The sequence below is a fragment of the Nerophis ophidion genome, linkage group LG22 (genome assembly GCF_033978795.1).
Source record: "Nerophis ophidion isolate RoL-2023_Sa linkage group LG22, RoL_Noph_v1.0, whole genome shotgun sequence".
Classification (NCBI taxonomy): Eukaryota; Metazoa; Chordata; class Actinopteri; order Syngnathiformes; family Syngnathidae; genus Nerophis; species Nerophis ophidion.
Window position 1 is genome coordinate 33,572,668 of NC_084632.1, and position 27,611 is coordinate 33,600,278.

The window sequence follows — 27,611 nt, forward strand, 5'->3', positions numbered from 1 at the left end:
GATGGCAGACCTTCTCACCCTATCTCTAAGGGAGAGCCCCGCCACACGGCGGAGGAAACTCATTTCGGCCGCTTGTACCCGTGATCTTATCCTTTCGGTCATGACCCAAAGCTCATGACCATAGGTGAGGATGGGAACGTAGATCGACCGGTAAATTGAGAGCTTTGCCTTTCGGCTCAGCTCCTTCTTCACCACAACGGATCGATACAACGTCCGCATTACTGAAGACGCCGCACCGATCCGCCTGTCGATCTCACGATCCACTCTTCCCCCACTCGTGAACAAGACTCCTAGGTACTTGAACTCCTCCACTTGGGGCAGGGTCTCCTCCCCAACCCGGAGATGGCACTCCACCCTTTTCCGGGCGAGAACCATGGAAACCATATTGAAAGAAATGTCTATTAAAAAAAAAAGTTATTTGCAAATGTGGTTACAATGCTAAAAAAAAAAATGAAAAGTTGAGGTTTAAAAAAACAAACACTTTATTGACTTAAACATTATTTATTTATAGGGGGAAAGATGTGATGTTATGAGCCAGGGAATAATAGAACTACACTAACCAGCATGGAACAGGAGTGACGAGCATGCGCGGTAGCCCGAAAAGCGGCAGTTGTATGTCGCGAAGACGGCAGCTAGAATGTTGTGATATGCACGCTCTGAAAGTAAACGTTAAGAACTCAGCCAACACGCCTCGTTTGCATTATTCATAAATAGACAGACAACACAGGCGCCTGGAAGCAAATGAAATCAGATAAGACCTACAAAAAGGAAAAGGGACTCTTACTGCTGTCTTGGATCCGCTTTGAACTGAACTCTCGCGGCTGCGTTGGAGCCACTATGGATTGAACTTCCACAGTATCATGTTAGACCCGCTCGACATCCATTGCTTTCGGTCCCCTAGAGGGGGGGGGTTGCCCACATCTGAGGTCCTCTCCAAGGTTTCTCATACTCAGCATTGTCACTGGCGTCCCACTGGATGTGAATTCTCCCTGTCCACTGGGTGTGAGTTTTCCTTGCCCTTTTGTGGGTTCTTCCGAGGATGTTGTAGTCGTAATGATTTGTGCAGTCCTTTGAGACATTTGTGATTTGGGGCTAAATAAATAAACATTGATTGATTGATTGATTGATTCAGTCAGCTCAGTCATTAATAGTAAGTATCCACAAAGCTCTTTCAGAAGCTGAAATAGCTCACCTACCACATCTACTGTACGTGCCATCTACTAACACCACGAAAGTCAATGAACTCCAACATCAAATATTCTCTGCCAAAAGGGGAGGGTTGAGTCCAGTCAGCTTCCAGAAGGTGAAGACCTCTTCTTAATGCACGTGCTCGATGTAAACTATCCATCCATCCATTTTCTACCGCTTATTCCCTTTTGGGGTCGCGGGGGGCGCTGGCGCCTATCCCAGCTACAATCGGGCGGAAGGCGGGGTACACCCTGGACAAGTCGCCACCTCATTGCAGGGCCAACACAGATAGACAGACAACATTTACACTCACATTCACACACTAGGGCCAATTTAGTGTTGCCAATCAACCTATCCCCAGGTGCATGTCTTTGGAAGTGGGAGGAAGCCGGAGTACCCGGAGGGAACCCACGCATTCACGGGGAGAACATGCAAACTCCACACAGAAAGATCCCGAGGCTGGATTTGAACCCAGGACTGCAGGACCTTCGTAATGTTCCATGTCTCAAGGGTTGTGAATGGACCACTGATGATGAAGGGAAGCTGGCCATCGAGTGGATGCAGGATTCTCCAGCGCTAGATGCAGTGTTGCAATTGCTTTCCTGCGATTGATTGATTGATACTTTTATTAGTAGATTGGACAGTTCAGTACATATTCCGCACAATTGACCACTAAATTGTAACACCCGATCATGCAAACAGCCAGACTACATGTGCGCCTTGCTAATAGCTTGAAATGCACTGACAAGTTGTGAACCAGCAGCAACTAGCCTGTTGACGTGGATGAATATGTTGTAGACCCGGAGAACTCTGATGCTGATAGCAGAGGAAGACTAGACTACTGATCCATGGTGTGAATATTTTGGCACAATCACAAGAACATTTGGGCTTCACGGTGGCAGAGGGGTTAGTGCGTCTGCCTCACAATACGAAGGTCCTGCAGTCCTGGGTTCAAATCCAGCCTCGGGATCTTTCTTTGTGGAGTTTGCATGTTCTCCCCGTGAATGCGTGGGTTCCCTCCGGGTACTCCGGCTTCCTCCCACTTCCAAAGACATGCACCTGGGGATAGGTTGATTGGCAACACTAAATTGGCCCTAGTGTGTGAATGTGAATGTTGTCTGTCTATCTGTGTTGGCCCTGTGATGAGGTGGCGACTTGTCCGGGGTGTACCCCGCCTTCCGCCCGATTGTAGCTGAGATAGGCGCCAGCACCCCCCGCGACCCCATAAAGGGAATAAGCGGTAGAAATGGATGGATGGATGGACAAGAACATTCATGGTGGCAAATGTCCTGAAAACCAATATAAACAACATTTCGATAGGTCTTATTGTTTGCTCCCTTCAACCATAAAACACATTTTACCTTCAGGAATAATTGAGATGCTAGAAAAAAACAATTCAAAAATGTATTCCTGGTCTATATGTCATTTTATCGCCATGTGGAAACAGCAATTGCATCATTAGTGAATGTTTCTGACTTTGTATTTTCATTTGCATTATACCAAGGGTGGGTACATTTAAGAGATGAACAATACCAATAGATTGACAGGCTACAATGGTTATTATGTCAAAATATGGTCAATACTTATACACCAATTCCAAAATCATAACTAGGATTGGTTTCCTCACATGGTACCGACAAGTGGACTTTCTGGTCTGGAACAACACAACATGCACACTCACATTTGCGGCTCTAACATTTTTAACATTATGCAACTTTTTGGCAATAATTTATCAATAATCGTCTGTCATGTTTCCTTCTTTGCAGTAAGAAAGATTTAAGAGTGTCGCGCACCAAGACAGAGATGTGGGTGCGGCTGGGAGGCCTCGGATTGGTGGCAAACTGGCTTTTCTATAAATTTTAATTTTTGCATTTGGCTAGATTAAGTTTAAAATAAAAAAATTTAAATATAGATTCAATTTTTAGATCAGTGGTTCTTAACCAGGGTTCGATCTAACGCTAGGGGTTCGGTGAGTCGACCTCAGGCATTCGGCGGAGATCAAAACACACCCGACTCTTCGTGTAAATACAAACTTCTCCATGTTACAGATACGGCAACAGCTGACTGATTTGCAAGTGTGTAATTTGTTGTGAGTTTATGCACTGTCTTAGTTTTGTTGTTTGAACAAGGTGATGTTCATGCACGGTTGATTTTGTGCACCAGTAAAAAAAATATGGTAACACTTTAGTATGGGGAACATATTCACCATTAATTAGTTGCTTAGTAACATGCAAATTAGTAACATATTGGTTCTTATCTAGTCGTTAAGTACTAATTAATGCCTTATTCGGCATGGCCTTATTATAACCCTAACCCTCTAACCCTGACCCTAACCAAATAACTAACATATTCTCTTACTTAGAACATGTTCCCCTAGTGTCCAAATAACTCTAAATTAAGTCTTTTTTACTTAGAATATGTACTCCCTATACTAAAGTGTTACCATAAACATACAACATACAACTAAGGGACGGCGTGGCGCAGTGGGAGAGTTGCTGTGCGCAACCCGAGGGTCCCTGGTTCAAATCCCACCTAGTACCAACCTCGTCACGTCCGTTGTGTCCTGAGCAAGACACTTCACCCTTGCTCCTGATGGGTGCTGGTTGGCGCCTTGCATGGCAGCTCCCTCCATCAGTGTGTGAATGTGTGTGTGAATGGGTAAATGTGGAAGTAGTGTCAAAGCGCTTTGAGTACCTTGAAGGTAAAAAAGCGCTATACAAGTACAACCCATTTATCATTTATTTATTTAACTTTGTCTTGAATTTGAAAAAAAAACATTTTTTTTTCACTAAAGAAGGGTTCAGTGAATGCCTCCAACAAAAAACACTGATTTAGATGAAGATGAAACACTTACATTTAATATTTTTTTCAGTTTTATATTTAGATTCAACATTTACATTTAAGATTTGGATACATTTATATTAAAATTTACATTTAAGTTTAGATTTAACATCGGGAGGGACTCAAAGTAAAGCCGCTGCTCCTTCACATTGAGAGGAGCCAGATGAGGTGGTTCGGGCATCTGGTCAGGATGCCACCCGAACGCCTCCCTAGGGATGTGTTTAGGGCACGTCCAACCGGTAGGAGGCCACGGGGAAGACCCAGGACACGTTGGGAAGACTATGTCTCCCGGCTGGCCTGGGAACGCCTCGGGATCCCCCGGGAAGAGCTAGACGAAGTGGCTGGGGAGAGGGAAGTCTGGGCTTCCCTGCTTAGGCTGCTGCCCCCGCGACCCGACCCGGATAAGCGGAAGATGATGGATGGATGGATGGATATACATTACATCTAAAATTTAGATTTAACATTTATATTTACATTTAAAATTTAGATTTAGATTTACCATTTAGAGCTAAGATTTACAATCAACATTTAATTGAAACTTAAATGCGATAAACATTTGCTAAATGTGTGTTAAATGTGAGAATGATATCAGAATCTTTACATTCGGTGCCCTATACTTTTCTGAGGATTTCACATTAGTCTACACTTACTCACAGTTATTCAACCCTCAGGGTATATTATATTAATTTTCAATGATAATCAACGTTCGCATGGTACGATAAACCAAAATAAGAAAAATGATACAAACAGCAAACAGATTTAACGTTGAAACATTTTTTGCAGTGTTTTGAAAATTAATACATTTTTTTAAATAAAAGTGCAACTGTATATTTTTGACAAAGTGTTTGTAAATCATTAACCACCCATGTGGTATTTATTCATTGTAAAAGCAATTTATATTTTCAACACACACAATCCCTTTCGTAATTCCTATATGAATGCATACTCCTACTCTTATATGCGTAATATATGTGAAACCGTGTGTATTCTGAAAGTGAGACTTAAAATGTTCTGCAAAATGCCATCCTTGTTTTATTTGTTTATTTAATGCACATAATTATTGGATCGTCTATAACTTGAAAATTGATGGATTGATTTGTAATTTGTTCTCTACTGTCATCAAAATTCTCACTACCAAATTAGGTTTCTTACAATTTGGCCTGACAGACTTACAATGATCTTCTGTAGTCTACAGTCAGATCACATCAAGTTTAACATAATATAAACATGTTATAGGCAAAACTCAAACCTCATTCGTAAAACCTACTAGTTCCATGAATGTTCAATAAAGCTGGTACCGAATGAAGACCTGGATTATTTGTCACAGATGATATTTAATTTTGCATTACTCTTAACCAGTCTTATGGTGACACACTTTAATACCATGCAAGAGCATCATTGTCATGTTTCGACAGGTTTTTATTTCATTTTCTCTGTGTTCGCTGATACCTTAGACTCAAGTCCTCCACCAACAGCACCATTTGACCATCGCATAGTGACTCCCAAACCTCATCAAATCGCCACCTACTATTCCATCAACAAAGAAGAAGTCCTAGGAGGGTGAGTGAGCATTAAAAAACTATTTTACACACCGTATTTTTCGGACCATACGGCGCACCGGATTAAAAGGGGCACTGTTCAGGTTTGTTTTCATACAAAACGGATTATAAGGCTTCATTATAGGGGTCATATTATGATTTTTTTAATCTTGTGGTTCTTTTGTCAAAATGTTGCATGGATTATGTTTCACAGACCATTTTCAAGTCACTTTCTGACATTCGCGTCAGGATGCGCCGTTTTGTGGGCGGTCGACAGCGTCTTTTCCTCGTCATCTTTGTTGTCGCGGGAGTGGATGAAATGTCAAAAGATGGAGCTAACTGTTTAAATGACATTCAGACTTTACTTAAATCAATAATGGAGCTGCATCTTCTAAATGTGGCTCAATAGTGCAACATCAACGCCGGAAATGTGTCCCGTGAAGAACCGTTCCCCTGGAACCCACTAATAACTAAAGTACCATGGGTGAATTATGTAAACCCACTACAGTTTTTAGTGCTTTGATAGCTACTGTACTGACAGATATAAGTAAGAACTTCACGGCACTTTATATTAGAAATGGCAACAGCGGAAGATGAATGTCACATAAGAAGGTAAAGAAAAAGAAGAAGCTTATGACTATGATGTTACAGACTGTGTACGCACGCACATTTTCACGACTTATTCAGATCCCAAATACACATCAGCACGTACCAGAAGGTAAGAAAAGTTTTTCTTTTGCATAAAATTGCGTAAAAAAAACGGTAGGTAATATGTCTGCTACTAGGTGCCATTTTGCGGTCCTTATACACACACCATAATCCATCATCCATCCATCCATCATCTTCCGCTTATCCGAGGTCGGGTCGCGGGGGCAACAGCCTAAGCAGGGAAACCCAGACTTCCCTGTCCCCAGCCACTTCGTCTAGCTCTTCCCGGGGGATCCCGAGGCGTTCCCAGGCCAGCCGGGAGACATATTCTTCCCAACGTGTCCTGGGTCTTCCCCGTGGCCTCCTACCGGTTGGACGTGCCCGAAACACCTCCCTAGGGAGGCGTTCGGGTGGCATCCTGACCAGATGCCCGAACTACCTCATCTGGCTCCTCTCGATGTGAAGGAGCAGCGGCTTTACTTTGAGTTCCTCCCGGATGACAAAGCTTCTCACCCTATCTCTAAGGGAGAGCCCCGCCACACGGCGGAGGAAACTCATTTCGGCCGCTTGTACCCGTGATCTTATCCTTTCGGTCATGACCCAAAGCTCATGACCATAGGTGAGGATGGGAACGTAGATCGACCGGTAAATTGAGAGCTTTGCCTTCCGGCTCAGCTCCTTCTTCACCACAACGGATCGGTACAAAGTCCGCATTACTGAAGACGCCGCACCGATCCGCCTGTCGATCTCACGATCCACTCTTCCCTCACTCGTGAACAAGACTCCTAGGTACTTGAACTCCTCCACTTGGGGCAGGGTCTCCTCCCCAACCCGGAGATGGTATTCCACCCTTTTCCGGGCGAGAACCATGGACTCGGACTTGGAGGTGCTGATTCTCATTCCGGTCGCTTCAAACTCGGCTGCGAACCGATCCAGTGAGAGCTGAAGATCCCGGCCAGATGAAGCCATCAGGACCACATCATCTGCAAAAAGCAGAGACCTAATCCTGCGGTTACCAAACCGGAACCCCTCAACGCCTTGACTGCGCCTAGAAATTCTGTCCATAAAAGTTATGAACAGAATCGGTGACAAAGGACAGCCTTGGCGGAGTCCAACCCTCACAGGAAATGTGTTCGACTTACTGCCGGCAATGCGGACCAAGCTCTGGCACTGATCGTACAGGGAACGGACACACCATAATAATACTTGTAATTTTAATGCACTGAAAATCTATCAAGCGGTGCGGCTTCATAACTTACCGAGGTCATACTACAAATATTTTGACAGATTTTTGAGCGCCGTGTGCAATGTTCCAGATTCTCAATGGAACATTTAAAGTTTTGGTGTTGTTTACTAGCGTCATATTGCAGTCTACACTTATCTCTGGTCACACTTATCATTACACCATATACCAAATAAAATTGCTTCGAGGTCGGTAAGCACAAAAAGAATTATGCTTTACATTAGGTGCACCGGGTTATAAAGTGCACTGTCAATTTTTGAGAAAACTAAACGATTTAACCTTCGTCTTGTGTTAGGGTCGGCACCGACCCGTTTTAGTTTTTAAATGCATAAAAACACCACATACATTTATTTTTTTGCATCAACACTTTTTGACTTTGTCAGGAACCTCTTTGTCAACAAAATAAACATTTTAATTTTTTTCACTAAATTATAAAATGCTCTGGTAGAAATTATGCCCTTGGTGTTGTTAGGGTCGGTTTCGACCCGGTTATAAAAATAAGATGATAAAGCAATGATAAGAGCCAAAACTGAACACACTGACAGCCAGCTCCTCTCCCAATCATGTGAGCTTTAGTGGATTCTCATTTTACCTTGTTATCCTGTACAAAAACAAACAAAAGACGGACACTAAAAGTGTCACTTTTTGCCACTCTGATTTTGTTTTTGTATTAGTTTTGGAACTAGTAATCTATTTCTCTTGGTTTCATTTGCTTGATTGGTTGTTTGTTTGATGTTGGATTTCTGTTGCTGAAAAAAATACTTTTTAGCCTTTTTCTTGAAGTAAATATATATGGGTCGAAATTGACCCGTAACACCATAGATGTTACTATAGTTAAAATTCTTAAAATGAAAAAATAAACAAAACACATTTATTTAAGAGATGTGTTCTAATACCCCTTAGTAATAGTTAGGTAACACAACAACCTTTTTTTATTTATATGATTCTCTTGAGGTTCGTTTCACTATTTTTAAAAATTGAAATCGAGGGGTATACTGACAAAATAAGGCCCAATGGCCCAAACCAAAAATATTAAAACCAATATTTTCAAGGATAAGGAAGCCTAACAAGGTAACCAAGATATGAGAAACAAATTGGATGATAGATAATTGTTTTTAGTGTATTTTACAGCTGATTTAAAACATGGGTCAAAACAGACCCGTTAACATAAGAGATGGTAACAGAAAGCTAACACAAGAGGAAGGTTAAAGTGCGCCTTATAGTCGGAAAAATACGGTAATCTCCCCACTGGCTTGGAATATGGACGAAGATGTCATGATCATTCCTTTGTGGTCTAAAATAGGTTATGTAATGCTCTCTTTCACCAGAGGACGTTTTGGACTGGTCCACAAGTGTGTTGAGAACTCATCTGGCCTGACATTGGCAGCCAAGATCATCCGGGCTAAGAGCCAGAAAGAAAAGGTGCAGTAAGAACCATTCAACGGTGATTTAATAACACAATATATGTTCAACCAAGTGATTAAAATGGTAAAGCAGGGGTGTCAGACTCATTTTCATCATGGGCTTCATGACATCAGTCAGTGCCTCCACGATTTGGCAATGTTGAGATCGTGGCAATCACGCAAATCAACCAATTCCTGCTAACTATGCACAGCCTTGAGACTATGCCCAATTTCCCCTCACATATTGGCCGATCAAAATTGTCCCAGCAGCACTCAAACGTAACGCAACTGTAAAACTAATCAAATGTCTCCCTGCATCAGTGATTTTGCAGCAACTTTTAGAAAATGCTGCAGTGAAATCAGGCATTTTAGGCCGCAGCATTCACAAAAAGCCCACATAATCCTTAAGGGACGGATGTCCTTTCATTTGATTATTATTATTGTGTACCAACAAAACGATGGAAAACTTGCTTTTGAATCAGAAGTCAAAGTGACGAGCAGATATCTTAGTTCTGCTTGTGTAGAATTTATTCTTGAAGAGACCTTCAATGACGAAAAAAAAAAAGCTTAGAATTGCTTGTTGTATCAAATAATTTTGAGTTAAGAACTGCATTTGCATGCACTATTTTTTTATGTCTGAATTTCCATCCATCCATTTTCTACCGCTTATTCCCTTTTGGGGTCGCGGGGGGAGCTGGCGCCTATCTCAGCTACATTCGGGAGGAAGGCGGGGTACACCCTGGACAAGTCGCCACCTCATCACAGGGCCAACACAGATAGACAGACAACATTCACACTCACATTCACACACTAGGGCCAATTTAGTGTTGCCAATCAACCTATCCCCAGGTGCATGTCTTTGGAAGTGGGAGGAAGCCGGAGTACCCGGAGGGAACCCACGCAGTCACGGGGAGAACATGCAAACTCCACACAGAAAGATCCCGAGCCTGGATTTGAACCCAGGACTGCAGGACCTTCGTATTGTGAGGCAGACGCACTAACCCCTCTGCCACCGTGAAGCCCATGTCTGAATTTAAATATGTTTATTCCCCCAAAAATTAAAAGCCCTTTTGACGCACATTATTTCCATGTTTTCGCTGGGTGGCCTTGTGTTGGACACCTGTGTTATAAAGGGTGGTCACTTTACTGCTCCTTACATTTTCTTCGGGCCCTTAAGGATTTGGTGAGGAATGAAATCCAGGTAATGAACCAGCTAAACCACTCCAACCTCATCCAACTGTATGCAGCCTTTGAGTCCCGCCATGACATCATCCTGATCATGGAGTAGTAAGTGCAAATAAATCGGAATGTTGTGTATGGTGCAGCATGCAGTGAAATTAACTGTAAATATGCTTGCTCTCTGCATTTTAGTGTTGAAGGGGGAGAGTTGTTTGACCGCATCATTGATGAGAACTGTAACCTGACTGAGTTTGACACAGTGCTGTTCATACGCCAGATCTGTGAGGGACTGCAGTACATGCACAAGATGTACATACTCCACCTCGACCTTAAGGTAAACATCTAAAATAATTCTGTGTTGTTCTTGGATTTATATTTTATGAACATAAACATATTAGGACATTCATTCATTTCATCAACCTTGAAAATATAAAATCTGCCCCTCTTTGCCACTGTAATAGTTTCTGTTATTAGGAGTCTGTAGGTGGAGAACAGTTTCCCTATTGATTTAGAAGAGCAACTGTAAAGTCGCAAAAGTCATTGTTGTCCGATAAGAGCTGCTAAAGATGTCCTTATGCAACTTGCTGTATACCGGTAATCTGGGGAACAGAGTTATGTATGAGTAAACTGGTCCATTTATTGTACCTCGTTGAGTTATGATGAAAATATGGTTGTCGAAGTACAAAACCCAAAACCAGTGAAGTTGGTACATTGTGTAAACCATGAATAAAAACGGAATGCATCCATTCATCCATCCATCTTCTTCTGCTTATCCGAGGTCGGGTCGCGGGGGCAGCAGCCTAAGCAGGGAAGCCCAGACTTCCCTCTCCCCAGCCACTTCGTCTAGCTCTTCCCGGGGGATCCCGAGGCGTTCCCAGGCCAGCCGGGAGACATAGTCTTCCTAACGTGTCCTCGGTCTTCCCCGTGGCCTCCTACCGGTTGGACATGCCCTAAACACCTCCCCCTCGGGAGGCGTTCGGGTGGCATCCTGACCAGATGCCCGAACCACTTCATCTGGCTCCTCTCGATGTGGAGGAGCAGCGGCTTTACTTTGAGTTCCTCCCGGATGACAGAGCTTCTCACCCTATCTGTAAGGGAGAGCCCCGCCACACGGCGGAGGAAACTCATTTCGGCCGCTTGTACCCGTGATCTTATCCTTTCGGTCATAACCCAAAGCTCATGACCATAGGTGAGGATGGGAACGTAGATCGACCTGTAAATTGAGAGCTTTGCCTTCCGGCTCAGCTCCTTCTTCACCACAACAGATCGGTACAACGTCCGCATTACTGAAGACGCCGCACCGATCCGCCTGTCGATCTCACGATCCACTCTTCCCCCACTTGTGAACAAGACTCCTAGGTACTTGAACTCCTCCACTTGGGGCAGGGTCTCTTCCCCAACCCGGAGATGGCATTGGGGCAGGGTCTCTTCCACAACCCGGAGATGGCACTCCACCCTTTTCCGGGAGAGAACCATGGACTCGGATTTGGAGGTGCTGATTCTCATTCCGGCCGCTTCACACTCGGCTGCGAACCGATCCAGTGAGAGCTGAAGATCCCGGCCAGATGAAGCCAACAGGACCACATCGTCTGCAAAAAGCAGAGACCTAATCCCGCGGCCACCAAACCGGAACCCCTCAATGCCTTGACTGCGCCTAGAAATTCTGTCCATAAAAGTTATGAACAGAATCGGTGACAAAGGACAGCCTTGGCGGAGTCCAACCCTCACTGGAAACGTGTCCGACTTACTGCCGGCAATGCGGACCAAGCTCTGACACTGATCATACAGGGATCGGACTGCCATAATAAGACAGTCCGATACGGAATGCAATGATTTGCAAATCCTCTTCAACCTATATTCAGTTCAATACACTGCAAAGACCCTCATCGCATGGCCAGTAACTATTTAGTTACACACACACACAGCGCCTCTTCTGCAGCTCTCCAATAAAACCCACTCAGACATTTTTCAGTTTCTAGCCGATACTACACAAAATATTACGTAAAATAACGCAGTACCGCATCATGTAGTAACGATATCTGAGTTACTGAATATAAAAAACAATGCGTTAGACTACTAGTTGCCGCCGAAAATAACGGCATTACAGTAATGCGTTACTTTGTAACGCGTTAGTCCCAACACTGGACGCCTCCTTTCTGATGCCTTTAACAGCGCTGCACGGGCAGATTTCTAGACGCAGCGGCAGCGCCTAAGGTGGGCTCGAGTAGAAACCACTGCTGCTTTGATTGCTTGCTGAGGAAACATAGGGGGTTGAAAACCCAGGGAGCACTCGAATGGGGACATAACTGTTGCCCCACTGGTCATTGAATGCATACTCCACCCGGGGGTATGTATTTGCTTCAGGATGTGGGCTGGGGGTGATAGCCAGAGGACAGAATGACCGTGGCCCCAATCCCCTTGCAAAAGGTCTGCCAAACCCGGGAAATTAATTGGGAACCATGGTCAGACACGATGTCCCCGGGGATCCCATGGATCCTGACCACATGATGGACGGGCAGGTCAGCAGACTCAGCAACGGAGGGAAGCTTGGGAAGGGGCACGAAGCGGGCTGCTTTTGAGAACCTGTCGAGAGTTAGACTAGTAGGTGTGAGGTGGGAAATCCGGTAATGAAGTCCAAGGCGATATGGGACCAGGGTTGACTGGGAATAGGGAGAGGACATAAAAGGCCTGCTGGAGGACTGTGGGCAGCCTTGTTGTGGGCGCAGGTGGCACATGCGGCGACAAACTCGCCGGTATCAGCCTCCATGGACGGCCAGCATAATTGATGTTGAATAAGATAGAATAATCTATGGATTTCGGGATGACAGGTAAGGGTGTTGGCGTGAGCCCAGTCCAGTACCTTCGATCAAATTTAGCGAGGCACAAACTGTTTTTTCGGGGGTTCGCCGTTGAGACTAGGGGCGGAGGGCAGGGCCGACTTGAACAAGCGTTCTATCTCCTATGTTACCATCCCTACGACAGGGCCGACTTGAACAAGCGTTCTATCTCCTGTGTTACCATCCCTACGACACGAGCAGGGGGAAGGATGGTCTCTGCCGCAGGTCTTCTGGTGGGTTCTTCTAAGAAATGTCAGGAAAATGTGTTCGCCTTGACGATACAAGAGCCAGGTCTGGATGAGAGAGTGTAGTCAACTCGGCATAAAAACTGCCCCAAGCGCTTTTGGTGGTCTTTGAGTCTTTTGGCTGTGCGAATGTAGATGAGGTTACGGTGATCAGTCAGGACAAGAAATTAATGTTTGGCCCCCTTGGGCCAGTGCCTCCACTCCACCAGTACATCATGGATGGCCAGCAGCTTTCTGTTCCCCACATTGTAATTCCGTTTTGCGGGGTGTAACATGGGTGTAATACGTTATCCCGCCTGAAACGCTGGGACAGTACTGCCCCAATTCCGGAGTCTGAGGTATCTACCTCCACCGTGAAAGGCCTGTCTTGCTCCGGGTGGACCAGCACTGGAGCAGAGCTAAAGCTCTCCTTGAGTCTATGAAAGGCATTGCTGGGCTCCTTGGTCCACTGAAAGGACGAGAGTGTTAAGGTTAGAGCATGGATTGGTGTGGCTACCTTAGTGAAATCTTTGATATTCCAGCAGTAGAATCCTGCGAACCCAAGGAATCGCCTGAGTTACGTACGCGTGGCGGGTTGGGGGCCACTCCACAACTGCCTCCACCTTCTTGGGGTCGGCTCGGATGTGTCCCTTCTCGATGATGTAGCCAGAAAGCTGACAGATGGGGAGTGAAATTCGCATTTCTGCATCTTCACGAACAGTCAGTTCTCAAGTAGGCGTTGTACAACCAGGAGGACGTGCTGTTGGTTTTTCTGCAAGTTACGAGACAACACAAGAATGTCATCAAGGTATACTACCACAAATTTGTCGAACAGGTCCTGCAAGACGTCGTTGACTAACACAGAGAAGAGCGCCGGGGCGTAGTAAGGCCAAGTGGCATGACCTTATACTCAAAGGGACCCTGGTGTGTGTTGAACGCTTTCCTCCATTAATTCGGACAAGGTGATGCATTACGGACGTCAAGTTTGGTAAAAAAAATAGAAGCCAGTGCGATGGGCTTGAAGGAAGAGCTCAGGAGGGTTAGAGGATACTTGTTCTTTACCGTGATGAAGTTTAGTTGCCGGTAGTCAATACAAGGTCGCAGTGGCCTATCCTTTTTGCTCACAAAGAAAAATCCCGCAGCTACTGTGGACTTGGAGGGAGTGATAATGCCGGATGAGAGGGATTTTGTAATATAGTCCTTCATGGCCTGTTTTTCGGGTAGGGAGAGGTTGTATAGCTTCGAGGGGAGGACAGCGTTGGGTACAAGCTCAATGGCACAATCATGGGGCCTGTGCGAGGGAAGGGAGAGTGCTCGTTCTTTGCTGAACACAGAGGCAAGGGGAAATTCCAGCCAGATCTGTAGATTAGATTAGATAGTACTTTATTTATTCCGTCAGGAGAGTTCCTTCAGGAAAATTACAATTTTCAGCACAATCCCATTCAAGATCAGACAAACATTAAAGGGAGACAGAACAGGATCGCTGACGGGTCTGCCGGCTTCCAGCGCCCCTTACAAAAAAAGAGGACATACAGGTAAACAAGGGGGGGAGAAAAAAATAGAAGATTAAAATAAAATTAAAAAATCGGTCTTAGCCTGGGCCCTGGAGAGGGGGTGCAGACTGAGGCCAAGGGAAAAAAACAACAACTCCTAGCCATAGTACACACTCCTCTTCCATGTGTGTAAGAGGGAAACATCAAATATCAAAGAACACATAGGACATTAAAGACATTAAAGCAGCAGATACAACCAGACACTTCTACATACAGCTATGAATAAAAATTAAAAGAAACATATCCACTGTGGTGGCCTCTGCGGTGTTCCACGCCATCGTCCGCTGGGGTGGAGGGAGGATGGCCAGAGACAGGAGCAGACCCAACAAGGCAACCAGGACAACTGACTCCACTCCCGGCCAGTGTCCAGTCCGCATGGATGAGCGAGGATACGTCCAAGGAGACTGAGGTGTCCAACACCTGCTCACCCAGCCAAGACACCGCGAAGCCTCTCCGTCCCAGCGCTCAGTGCCAGCTCCGCAGCCCTGTCCCCTCATCCGTATCTCCTCCAGTCCCTCCAAAGCGACTCCGGTGTGGCAGAGACCCAGCAGCTGGTCTCCATGGCCAAAAGGCTCCAGGGAGGCGGATCCAGAAGTCCACAAAAAAAGCACCACAGAGGTCACGAAAGTGACACCCCTTGTCACACAGTCCCAAAGGGTCCCGGACCAAAAGGCAAAAAAAATATAATAACACATGAAAACAAGAGGGAAACACAAAAGGATGACACAAGAGCACAGAGCTCCTGCCTACAGCAGCCACTACAGCAGCGCCATCTTGGAAAAAAAAAAAAAAAAAAAAAAAATCGGTGTAATCGGTGACAAGGGCTTTGGTCTACCCCAAAAAGGTACTGCTGCCTTAAGGCAGTTGGCATGGCAAGCCGTGCTCCAGGCCAAGATCTTCCCTGAGGTCCAGGAAATATGAGGGGTCTTGCTGGCATAGGCAAGAGCGGCCGAGGACTAGGGGAGCAACAGGGGCGTCGAGAATCCAGAAATTGAGGATCCCCGTGTGATTCCCCGAGAGGGTTAGGGATACGGGTTCCGTACGGTGGGTGATCAGGTTTTGTAATACTAATAATTTTTACAGCTTTCAATGAATAATATTTACCACATGCCGTGCCAGAAAAAAATAAAAATCACTGTTGTCCATATTGTCCATTATTTTGAACATGTGACATATGTATCTTATGTTATTTTTTTGTTTTTTATATTTAGCCTGAGAACATCCTATGTGTCAGCAGGGCTACAAACAAGATAAAAATAATTGATTTTGGTCTTGCCAGGAGGTAATCGTTTCATATTGTCATGTATCTTTTAATATCATAAGTGCATTTAGTCAATGTATAACAAAGTGTCTTTAACAGGTACAGACCAAGAGAGAAGCTGAAGGTCAACTTTGGAACTCCTGAATTTCTGGCACCTGAAGTCATCAACTATGAGTTTGTTTCATTCCCAACAGACATGTGGAGCCTTGGTGTCATCACTTATATGCTGTAAGTTTTAAGTCAACTGTTTTGCTACTCCTGATTTAAAACTCCATGTCCTGTGTGGGGGAACAAAGTCATGTAATCCCTTCTTGTTATTCTCCCTCCATAATTTTGACTTTGTTTTGTATGTTCCCTCATTTCAGACTTAGTGGCTTGTCTCCTTTCTTGGGTGATGATGACAACGAGACTCTAAACAACATTCTGGCTTGTCAGTGGAACTTCGAGGAAGAGGAGTTTACTGATGTTTCTGATGAGGCCAAAGACTTCATCACTCGTTTGCTGGTAAAAAGCAAAAGCTGGAGGATGGGTGCTGCAGAGTCTCTCAGACACCCGTGGCTGTCGGATCAGAGTTTGCACTACAAGTTACATTTGAAGGTAACAGTTAGTTAGTCCAGCATTTAAGAGGGCAGTAGCATTACAGCATGTAACACCATCAACGAGATAGTAGTAGCAGTGTGTAATGGTATTTGAAACATGAAAATATGTTGATGATGACTTTTCAGGAATGCACATTTTTTTCCAATCCAGAATAGCTCTTTGCTTTGTAGGTCAATATACAGTGCATCTGGAAAGTATTCACAGTGCTTTACTTATCCTACAATTTGTTGTGTGACAGCCTGATTACAAAATCAAATATTTACATTTTATCTCAAATTTCAGCACACAACACGTGACAACATAAAAAAGTTATATTTTAATCCTTGAAAATACATTTAAAATTATACAAATAATATATCAAATGGATATACATGTTTAGAGCCTTTGTTGTTACTTTGTTGATCCAACTTTGGGAATACGTACAGTGTTTTTGAATACAAAGCCATAGGTTTGGCACAGCTACTCTATCTTTGGGCAATTTTGCCTGTCCACATATATGTTCAAAGGGATTCAGGTCTGTGCTCTGGCTGGACAACTCAAAGATATTCACAGAGGAGTCCTGAAGACACTCTTTTGATATCTTGGCTGTGTGAATGATGTTGACCTCACCAAAAAAGATTCCCCTTGTTGTGGTGTGAGTTGTACTTCACAGTATATAGTTTTGTATTGTTAGTTATTGGTCATTATTCACCCACAGTATAATTAGTACCATATTTTCCGGACTATAAGGCGCACCTAAAATATTTTATTTTATTTTATTTTATTTTTTTAAATCGACAGTGCGCCTTATAACCCGGTGCTCCTAATGTTCCGAATAATTCTGGTTTCGCTTACCGACTTTAACGCTATTTTATTTGGTTCATGGTGAAATGATAAGTGTGACCAGCAGATGTCAGTGAATTGATTAACATGGACCCCGACTTAAACAAGTTTAAAAACGTATTCGGGTGTTACCATTTACTGGTCAATTGTACGGAATATGTACTGAACTGTGCAATCTACTAATATAAGTTTCAATCAATCAATCAATCAAGTCAAACATTAGACATAAGTGTAAACTGCAATATAACTCAAGTAAAAATTACCAACATTTTATATGTTCCATTGAAAATATAGAACATTAAACAAGGCCCTCAAAAATCTATCAAAATGTTTCAGTACGACTTTGGTCAGATATGAAGCCGCACCGCTTGATGGATTGTACTGTGCTTCAACATACGAGTTTGTGTAAGGTAAGACGTATTATCTGGTGTTTTGTTCCGCAATACCATGCAAAAGCAAAGTTTATTCCCATCCTGTACCTGCTGATCTGTATTTGGGATCTGCATTAGTCCTGAAAAATTGTGTGCATCCGCCTTTGTAGTTTGTGGTAACGACGTAGTCGATAAGCTTCTTCTTTTGATCTATCTTCTTGTTATGGGACATTCATCATCCACTGTTGTCATTTGTAATATAAAGTAGTCTAAAGTTCTTACTTAAATCTGCCATGAAAGCACTAAAACATACCTGTGTAGTGAGTTTACATTTTTCACCCAAGGAACTTTAGTTATTAGAGAGTTCTGGTGTGACAGTTTTTCACGGGACACATTTATGGCGGATGAGGAGATGTTGCTCCATTATTGATTTAAGTAAAGTGTAAATGTCATTGAAACATTTAACTCCATCTTTTGACACTTCCTCCACTCCCGTCTTTGCATGCTACACCGCTACTACAAAGATGACGCGGAGAAGAAGCTGCCGTAAGGTGAGCCACGTCAATAAGACCGGCCACAAAATGGTGCATCCTGAAGCAACTATCAGAAAATGGCTTGAAGATGATCTGTAAAACATTCTATGCAACATTTTGACCAAAGAACATATGTAGACCACAAGAAGTGTTTTCAATTTAGAAAAAAAAAAATAATATTATGACTTATGTAATGCGCCCTATAATGCACCTTATATATGAAAAAAGATAAACATAGAACATCCATCTGCAGTGCGCCTTAAAATCCGGTGCGCCCTATGGTTTGGCAAATACGGTATGTGATTTTACTTACCTTATGAAGTTAATGTTAAAGATCATCGTTTGTTTCAACCTGGCTAGTGTCAGACAAACGTGCCCGCAAATAAAAATGAATTATAGAAATTATCTATACATTCATCCATCTTCTTCCACTTATTCGAGGTCAGGTCGTGGGGGTAGCAGCCTAAGCTAGGAAGCCCAGACTTCCCTCTTCCCAGCCACCAGCCTGGAGACATAATCTTCCCAAGGGTCCTGGGCCTTCCCCATGGCCTACTACCGGTCGGATATTCCCTGAACACCTCCCTAGGGATGCAATCGGGTGGCATCCTGACCAGATGCCCGAACCACCTCACCTGGCTCCTCTCGATGTGGAGGAGCAGCGGCTTTACTTTCAGTTCCTCCCGGATGGCAGTGGTTTTCACCCTATCTCTAAGGAAGAGCCCCGCCACCCGGCAGAGGAAACTCATTTTGTCCGCTTGTACCCGTGATTTTGTCCTTTCGGTCATAACTCAAATTTAATGACCATTGGTGAAGACGGGAACGTAGATCGACCGGTAAATTCAGAGCTTCGGCTTCCGGCTCAGCTCCTTCTTCACCACAACGCATTGATACACTGTCCTCATTACTGAAGAAGCCGTATAGATCCGCCTGTCCATCTCACGATCCACTTTTCTCTCACTCGTGAACAAGACTCCGAGGTACTTGAACTCCTCCACTTGGGGCAGGGTCTCCTCCCCAACCCGGAGATGGATCTCCAGCTGAAGATCTTGGCCAGATGAAGCCATCAGGACCACATCATTTGCAAAAAGCAGAGACCTAAACCGGATCCCCTCAAAGCCCTGACTGCACCCAGAAATTCCATCCATAAAAGTTATGAACAGAATCGGTGACAAAGGGCATAGAAATGATAGAAAATATGTTTAAAGCAATAAGTCGTGTCATACTGGTGTGATGGTTTTCTTTTCTGATTTGCAAATGTTAAGTGTTGGGTTACTCTTGTTTAACCAGTGGTTCTCAAATAGCGTGTTAGGACCCTGTGGAGGGTCAAAAAGATTTCCATAATTTTTGTCACACACTGTACGGTCAAGTTTTCATGATAGAACAATACACTAGCTAGGTGGCAGCAGTGCTCAATCTAATCAAGACATCTACAGAATTAACAGAGACAAATAGATAGATACGTTTTTGGAAAGGATGAGAAGAAAAAAAAAGTCCTCAGCGGCATACAGTATATAAAGAATGTAACTCAAATATTATCAAGCCCTCAATTATAATTCAATATCTGCTGTCGGTAGGGATGGGAATTGATAAGATTTTTCCGGTTAGGATTTCATTTTTGATTCTGCTTAATGATTCGGTACTTTATCGGTTCTCTTATCGATTTTTATTTGGTAAAAAAAGTCAACAATATGATGGATTAGCATCAATTCCGTTTAGTTTTCACCTAACATGACCTCACAAAGCCAACAGTGAGGTCTTAAGGCACAAAGCATAGAAAAAAAACTTTAAAATAGTTTGTTTGTTTGTTTTTAATTCTGTAGAATTTAACAAAATAAAATGTGGAAATGACACAAGAATGTAACATTGCGTAAAAAAAAAAAAAGTTTTTCTTTTAAGAATGTTTGTCATCTACCTAAAAAATATGCCGTGAAATATACTGTGCAAAGGTTTGTTTGGATTTTAAAAGATGAAACTAATACAATGGCATGGGCTCATGGCATACCTTTTTTGATATAATGTTGATGTTTATTGCTTACAGCTTATTAAAACCTTAAATTGAAAATCTCAGAAAATGTGGTGGTTTAAAAAAACAAAAACTGTAAGCTATGATCATCAAAGTTGTATTACATAGAGGCATGACATGTGTCACTTTGCATTGTATGAGTTTCTATAACATATTACCGTATTTTCCGGATCATAACGCGCACCAGATTCTAAGGCCCACTGCCGGTGAGTGGGTCTAGTCAGGTCTATTTTCATACAAAAGCAGCCGTGGAGCAGGTACAGAGACTGGAGCTTGCCTCGGCGCAGGTACAGAGACTGTAGCTCGCTTCGGCGCAGGTAGAGGAACTGGAGCTCGCCTCAGGTACAGGACCTGGTGCTCGCCTCGACACAGCAGAAACTGGTGCTCACCGAGGTGCAGGAACAAGAACTGGTGCTCGCCGAGGTACAGCAACTGGTGCTCGCCGAGGTGCAGGAACGAAAACTGGTGCTCGCCGAGGTGCAGGAACAGAAACTGGTGCTCGCCAAGGTGTAGCGACTGGTGCTAGCCAAGGAGAAGGTGCAGCAACTGGTGTTAGCCGAGGAGCAGGTGCAGCGACTGGTGCTAGCCGAGGTGCAGTGACAGGTGCTAGCCTTGGAGCAGCGATTGGTACTAGCCTTGGAGCAGCGATTGGTGCTAGCCTTGGAGCAGCCGGTTAAGGTGGCGGAGAGGATGGCGTCTTCAGGCCCACCTGGACTGAGGTTAGCCGTGACTTTCGCGGAAGTGGCCTAGCTGGGGGTTGCAGTTTGGCATACCGAAGGACTGGTGGTGGTGGTGGACGGGACGTAGGTTGCTGCCTGGCTGGGCACAGCTGTGCTACCCCACTAGCCCTGGTCCGTGACGTCATCGGAAGTGGGTGGAGTGACATTATCGTTCCCGGAGTCCATCTGGCTCATAGCCCAGTCGGTAAAGTATTTGGCAAAATGATTACCAAACCTCAGAGAGGAAAACTGGGCAGATTGCGGCGTACTGTGTACCGGAGGAGGAGATTGCGGGAGCGACACTTCCTAACGGCGAGGTGAAGCCTTCCCTGACAGCTTACGTCTTTGCCGGCGCATCTGGTACTGTGGCGTAGCGGTGATGTCCTCAGGCCAAACAGAGTTGATTGGGAACAACGTGTCGTTGGGACCCAACATCAATTCCTGGTTCTCTAAGAGGGAATGGCGGAGAGTCTCTGCCTCTATTGCCTTCAATACCAACCACGCACGTTTTTCGCCCACCTCCTCGATGTCTGTTGTGGGGGAACTGTATACTGGCTTCTGTCTGTTACGGCGGGGGGTTGTCGTGGCTTACTGCAGTATTCGCGCTCCCGGGATGCAAACGGACCACTACGGACAGGACGTGCAGGTAGGAACATGATTTATTTTCGAAAATCAAAGAAGAACAAAAACAGTAAAAGAAGCCGAAGGGACATCATGCTGATCTGTAGCTAAGGCTACCACTTAGTATAGACTAGAGACAAGCAATACTCATGTTACAGGTGCATGTAGCAAGCAAAGAAGCCAGGCCGACTGATCGGCAAAGGCAGGCTTAAATAATGCCTCTGATTAGTGTTCGGAAAACAGGTGAGCGTCCCGAACACCAATCAGAGACAGGTGGAAATAATAAGCAACCATGGTAACTAAAAACAAACTGAAGGGTGCACAAAAACAGGAACTGAGGTAGTCCAAAACTAACAGAAAATAACTAAACATGATCTGGGCCACAGATCATAACAGCCACATCTTCCAAACGTTTTTTTATCATCCTTAAAATAAAATAAAAAAATAAAAACATGTCTGTTCTTGTCTCTCAAAATGATTGTGAACGATAGGCACAGTTTGGAAAAAAGCGCAGTTTTTCTTTAAGTACAGTAAGTAGGATATAGGTCGGTAATTATTAAACATGAAAACCAATCAGGGAGCCTGATTTATCAAGCTTGCATACGCACACAAAGAAGTGTGCAAAGAAGAGATGTATCAAGAGTAAAATTTATGTGAAATGTTTCCTCATGCCAACTTCATGCTTCACGTATGCACATTTCTACAAGCTGTGGATATTTTGGCGACGCACAGAGGAAGTTGTATGCCTTTTGCCAATATTTGATTTTAAAACTGTAAAAAATTTTGAGGCAAGGACAGACAATTTACTTTTTGGCCAATGCATTTAATGCTTCATATTCACATTAATATGTGTGACGATGTCTATTATTTGATCTCAGCGATCATTGTGCCATCTATTACTTTCACAGTCTGTTTCTGTGCTTGGCAAGCTGGGTAGACAGCAGTCACGTACGACTGCTACCACAAGTAGCTTTCCTGTGTTGTAATAATAAATTAAAGTTCTTGCCCGGAAAAGGGTGGAATGACATCTCCGGGTTGGGGAGGAGACCCTGCCCCAAGTGGAGGAGTTCAAGTACCTAGGAGTCTTGTTCACGAGTGAGGGAAGAGTGGATCGTGAGATCGACAGGCGGATCGGTGCGGCGTCTTCAGTAATGCGGACGTTGTACCGATCCGTTGTGGTGAAGAAGGAGCTGAGCCGGAAGGCAAAGCTCTCAATTTACCGGTCGATCTACGTTCCCATCCTCACCTATGGTCATGAGCTTTGGGTCATGACCGAAAGGATGAGATCACGGGTACAAGCGGCCGAAATGAGTTTCCTCCGCCGTGTGGCGGGGCTCTCCCTTAGAGATAGGGTGAGAAGCTCTGCCATCCGGGAGGAACTCAAAGTAAACCCGCTGCTCCTTCACATGGAGAGGAGCCAGATGAGGTGGTTCGGGCATCTGGTCAGGATGCCACCCGAACGCCTCCCTAGGGAGGTGTTTAGGGCACGTCCAACCGGTAGGAGGCCACGGGGAAGATCCAGGACACGTTGGGAAGACTATGTCTCCCCGCTGGCCTGGGAACGCCTCGGGATCCCCCGGGAAGAGCTAGCCGAAGTGGCTGGGGAGGGGGAAGTCTGGGTTTCCCTGCTTAGGCTGTTTCCCCCGCGACCCGACCTCAGATAAGCAGAAGATGATGCATGGATGATGGATGGATAATAATAAATTAAGTAATAAAACATGAGTCAAAGTCTTAGGGGGGCAGTGCTGGTGGGGACTGGTTATATATAAAAAACAAAGTACCACCCAGGTCAACAACAGAGGACAGGCCATGGCTTATTACCAGGTCCAGGGTGTGTCCTGTAGTGTAGGTCGACTGCTTAAAGTAAAAACTATTCAAAAAGTTTAAAAACTGTCTAGATATTGAATCCGAGGAGTCATCAACATGTAAATTAAAATGACCAATTGTTAAAGTTCTGCTGTAGGCGGTATGAATGAGTGATAAAAGTTCAGAGAATTCCATGATCAAAGAGCTGGATAACTGGTCTATGAACAGCTCCTTAGAAAATGGAATGGCTGGTAATTCAAAGGTGTGGGGCTCAAATTATATGTATATGTCAAAAGACACTCCATTTGAGATCCAATTCCAGTGATATTTATATAGTGCTCGGAGGTGGGAATGGATTTGATGGGATCTGGGGGACATCAATCAGTTATGTACAGTTGAGCAGGTGTAGGTAGATTGGCAAAACTGCACGCCAAATGCACAACAGCTGTGAATACTTTCCGGGTGCACAGTATATAAACTGGTCAGGGCTTTTTATTTTAATGATGCTGGTACGTCTTTTAGTTTAATTCCATCGCCATATTAGTGCAATTGTTTGCTTTTTGTTTTCCTGTGACTTTGGATAGCCCGGTCTTCATCAACTCACGGCAGAGATGAAATAAGTTTATTGCATATTATACTGATAAATTATAGTTTGATTTTAGGAAAAACATTCAGAACTAAGTTGTGTTACTAACATTACTACTATTCACGTATACTCTTTTTTTCTCCAGTGCTTTCATTCATGTAACCTTTTCTCAATTTAGAAAAACAAGAACCAGGCCAGACATGCACCCTCTGTAGAATGCTAGACAGGTGAGATATTTTCATGGTTTTATCCGCAGAAACTGACTATGTTTGTGTTTATGTGTTAGTTACCCACCAATGTGTCTTTTCCCTTTCAGGAACATTGTTAAGCCGTCAGCATGGCTTTTGACAATGTAGGGCCCTGATGCCCAAAACTGGACCAATGCTGCTCTACCTGTATGGCTACTGGATATCAACTGTACTCACTGCCTAGCATCCCCACATAGACTTGAAATAGCTGCTCTTATCTCTGATCTGTAGCAAGGTTTTTGCTCTTATCTCTGACTTGTAGCAGGGTTTTTACTAACAGAACAGAAGAAATGTTGTCATTTTATCATATTAGTTGTAATACAAACAATGTATTGTCCTAAAAAGTCTCCAACCGCTTAGTACCATCAAAGAAAAAAAGATGTATAATCATTTGTATATTTGTATTCTACTTCGACGTCACTTAAGGTCAATGTTGGACGTTTTTAATCACTACTAGCAGGTGCAAGTAAGAAAAAGACTGAACAAGCTTTCTCAGGCGAAATGCTGAAAAAACTTCACACACGAATACTAAGGTTAACGGGAGACAAGAAAGCAACCAAGGTATGGTAGAGGTCTGTGGGAATGTGAGCCAGTCCATGGGCTCCAAAAGTTTGTAGACCACCGCAGAATATGGTTGTTCAAACTGAAGCTGTCCCATGTTGTTACATGCTAAAGCAGCTCCTGAGATATTACATTACCGAACATTGTAACTATCAGTTGAAAATGATTTCAAGGGCAAAATATGAAAGTCAGGAGGATTGCTGAACAATTGAGTTCTCTCTATGCAATGACAGAGTCTATAATGTTACTTGATCATTGGTTGAGTCATATTTGATAGTTTACTGATTTCTTACATGCATGACACCTTTAACATTTTCAACAAGTACCACCTAGGAAAAGACTTGGCTGTCCATGTATCACCACATTGACCAACATTCAAATATCATAGCCTAGTAGGGCTAAGTATTTATGAAAAACAAGGCAGAGGTTTTATTTAACAAGCATATTTAATACAAACCCTGCTTCCGTTGGGAAATTGTGTTTGATGTAAATATACCCGGAATACGATGATTTGCAAATCATTTTCCACCCATATTCAGTTGAATATGCTACAAAGACAACATATTTGATGTTCAAACTGATAAATATATATATTTTTTTTTTGCAAATAATCATTTACTTTAGAATTTGATGCCAACAACATGTGACAAAGAAGTTGAGAAAGGTGGCAATAAATACTGATAAAGTTGAGGAATGCTCATCAAACACTTATTTGGAACATCCCATAGGTGTGGGAACAGGTGGGTGCCATAATTGGGTGTAAAAACAGCTTCTCAAAAAATGCTCAGTCTTTCACAAGAAAGAATGTCCACAACTGCATGAGCAAATAGTCAAACAGTTTAAGAACAACATTACTGAAAGTGCAATTTAGGGATTTCAACATCTACGGTCAATAACATCATCAATAGGTTCAGAGAATCTGGAGAAATCATTCCACGTAAGCGGCATGGCCGGAAAACAACATTGAATGACCGTGACCTTCGATCCCTCAGAGGGCACTGTATCAAAAACCGACATCAATTTCTAAAGGATGTCACGACATGGGCTCAGGAACATTTCAGAAAACCACTGTCACTAAATACAGTTTGTCGCTACATCTGTAAGTGCAAGTTAAAGCTCTACTATGCAAAGCGAAAGCCATGTATCAACAACATCCAGAAACGCCGCTGGCTTCTCTGAGCCCGAGATCATCTAAGATGGACTGATGCAAAGTGGAAAAGTGTTCTGTGGTCTGACGAGTCCGCATCTCAAAATGTTTTTGGAAATACTCGACATCGTGTCATCCGAACCATAGGGGAAGCAAACCATCCAGACTGTTATCGACGCAAAGTTCAAAAGCCAGCATCTGTGATGGTATGGGGGTGTATTAGTGCCCAAGGCATGGGTAACTTACACATCTGTGAAGGCACCATTAATGCTGAAAGGTACATACAGGTTTTGGAACAACATATGCTGCCATCTTTTTCAGAGACGCCCCTGGTTATTTCAGCAAACAATGCCATGCCACATTGAGCACGTGTTACAACAGCGTGGCTTCGTAAAAAAAAGAGTGTGGGTACTTTCCTGGCCCACCTACAGTCCAGACCTGTCTCCCATCAAAAATGTGTGGCGGATTATGAAGCGTAAACTACGACAGCAGAGACCCCGGACTGTTGAACGACTGAAGCTCTACATAAAACAAGAATGGGGAAAAATTCCACTTTCAAAGCTTCAACAAATAGTTTCCTGAGTTCCCAAACGTTTATTGAGTGTTGTTAAAAGAAAATGTGATGTAACACAGTAGTGAACATGCCATTTCCCAACTACTTTGGCATCAAATATCTTGTCTTTGTAGTGCATTCAATTGAAAATGGGTTGAAATGGATTTGCAAAACATTGTATTCCGTTTATATTTACATCAAAAACACAATTTCCCAATTCATATGGAAATGGGATTTGTATTTTTGGCCAGTGTAACAGTAGACACAGTTTGAACAATAACACTGTGTTTGAATTTAGGAAAATAAAACATTGTACTTTAATCAAGTGATTATTTGGCGTACCATTACATGAAGCGTACCACCGTTTGAGAATTCTAACTCCAAGGTTTAGCAAACACATTGATGCTATTAATTGGATTGTATTTTTTGAAAATATGTGTTATTTTATTTGTGTTTATGTTCAAGTCTTGTGTAAAACTATTACTTTTCCCAGATTATAGAAGTAAACATAGATCTTGGTTTATGACACCATTTAACTTTGCACACGCATTTTACCCTTTAAAATAAATGAAACTTTGCCAATAACTAGATAGCTCCTGGTTCATGTTATATGCAGCACACATTTATGGTATTTTTGTATTTGTTGCTGTTCACTTTCATACAGCCATGTACCCTTTACTTAAGCAGCCTGGAGTAGATAACCCCCTCACCTTCCATGAAGGCATAATGAAGAACGCAATACTACCTGCATTAATTTTTCATGTTTTTGACTGTTATTTATGTTCATTTATGTATTGTTTTAACACCAGACTGTAATTGGAGTGCATAACTTTATTAGGTATATTTTTCACAGGGGTCAGACAAGACTCCTTCCATTTCTGCACATCTTTACTGAGTTTGATTAAATGGTGACCAGTTCACAGACATTAACTGTAGTACTGTCTTTGATTTATAAAGAATGTCATTATTACTAGTTGGATTGTTTTCAATCTGGAAAACGGACATCCTGGACATACAAAATCCAAAACCAGTAAATTTGGCACATAGTGTAAATCGTAAATAAAAACAAAATACAATGATTTGCAAATCCTTTTCAACTTATATTC

General features: G+C 43.4%; 1 protein-coding gene across 3 annotated transcripts in view; it reads left to right on the forward strand.

Moving 5' to 3' along the window:
* mylk4b (myosin light chain kinase family, member 4b) overlaps positions 1-27,435 on the forward strand; it is a 103,813-nt gene extending 76,378 nt beyond the window's left edge. For all 3 annotated transcript variants that reach the window (XM_061883745.1, XM_061883746.1, XM_061883747.1), the window contains 9 exons: positions 5,484-5,589; positions 8,787-8,880; positions 10,039-10,148; positions 10,233-10,374; positions 15,866-15,936; positions 16,015-16,143; positions 16,281-16,512; positions 24,175-24,223; positions 24,313-27,435. In XM_061883745.1, coding sequence (XP_061739729.1) covers positions 5,484-5,589; positions 8,787-8,880; positions 10,039-10,148; positions 10,233-10,374; positions 15,866-15,936; positions 16,015-16,143; positions 16,281-16,512; positions 24,175-24,219 — 929 coding nt within the window. In that variant the 3' untranslated portion in view covers positions 24,220-24,223; positions 24,313-27,435. The remainder of the gene's footprint in view (positions 1-5,483; positions 5,590-8,786; positions 8,881-10,038; positions 10,149-10,232; positions 10,375-15,865; positions 15,937-16,014; positions 16,144-16,280; positions 16,513-24,174; positions 24,224-24,312) is intronic.
* The last annotated feature ends 176 nt before the right edge of the window (positions 27,436-27,611 follow it).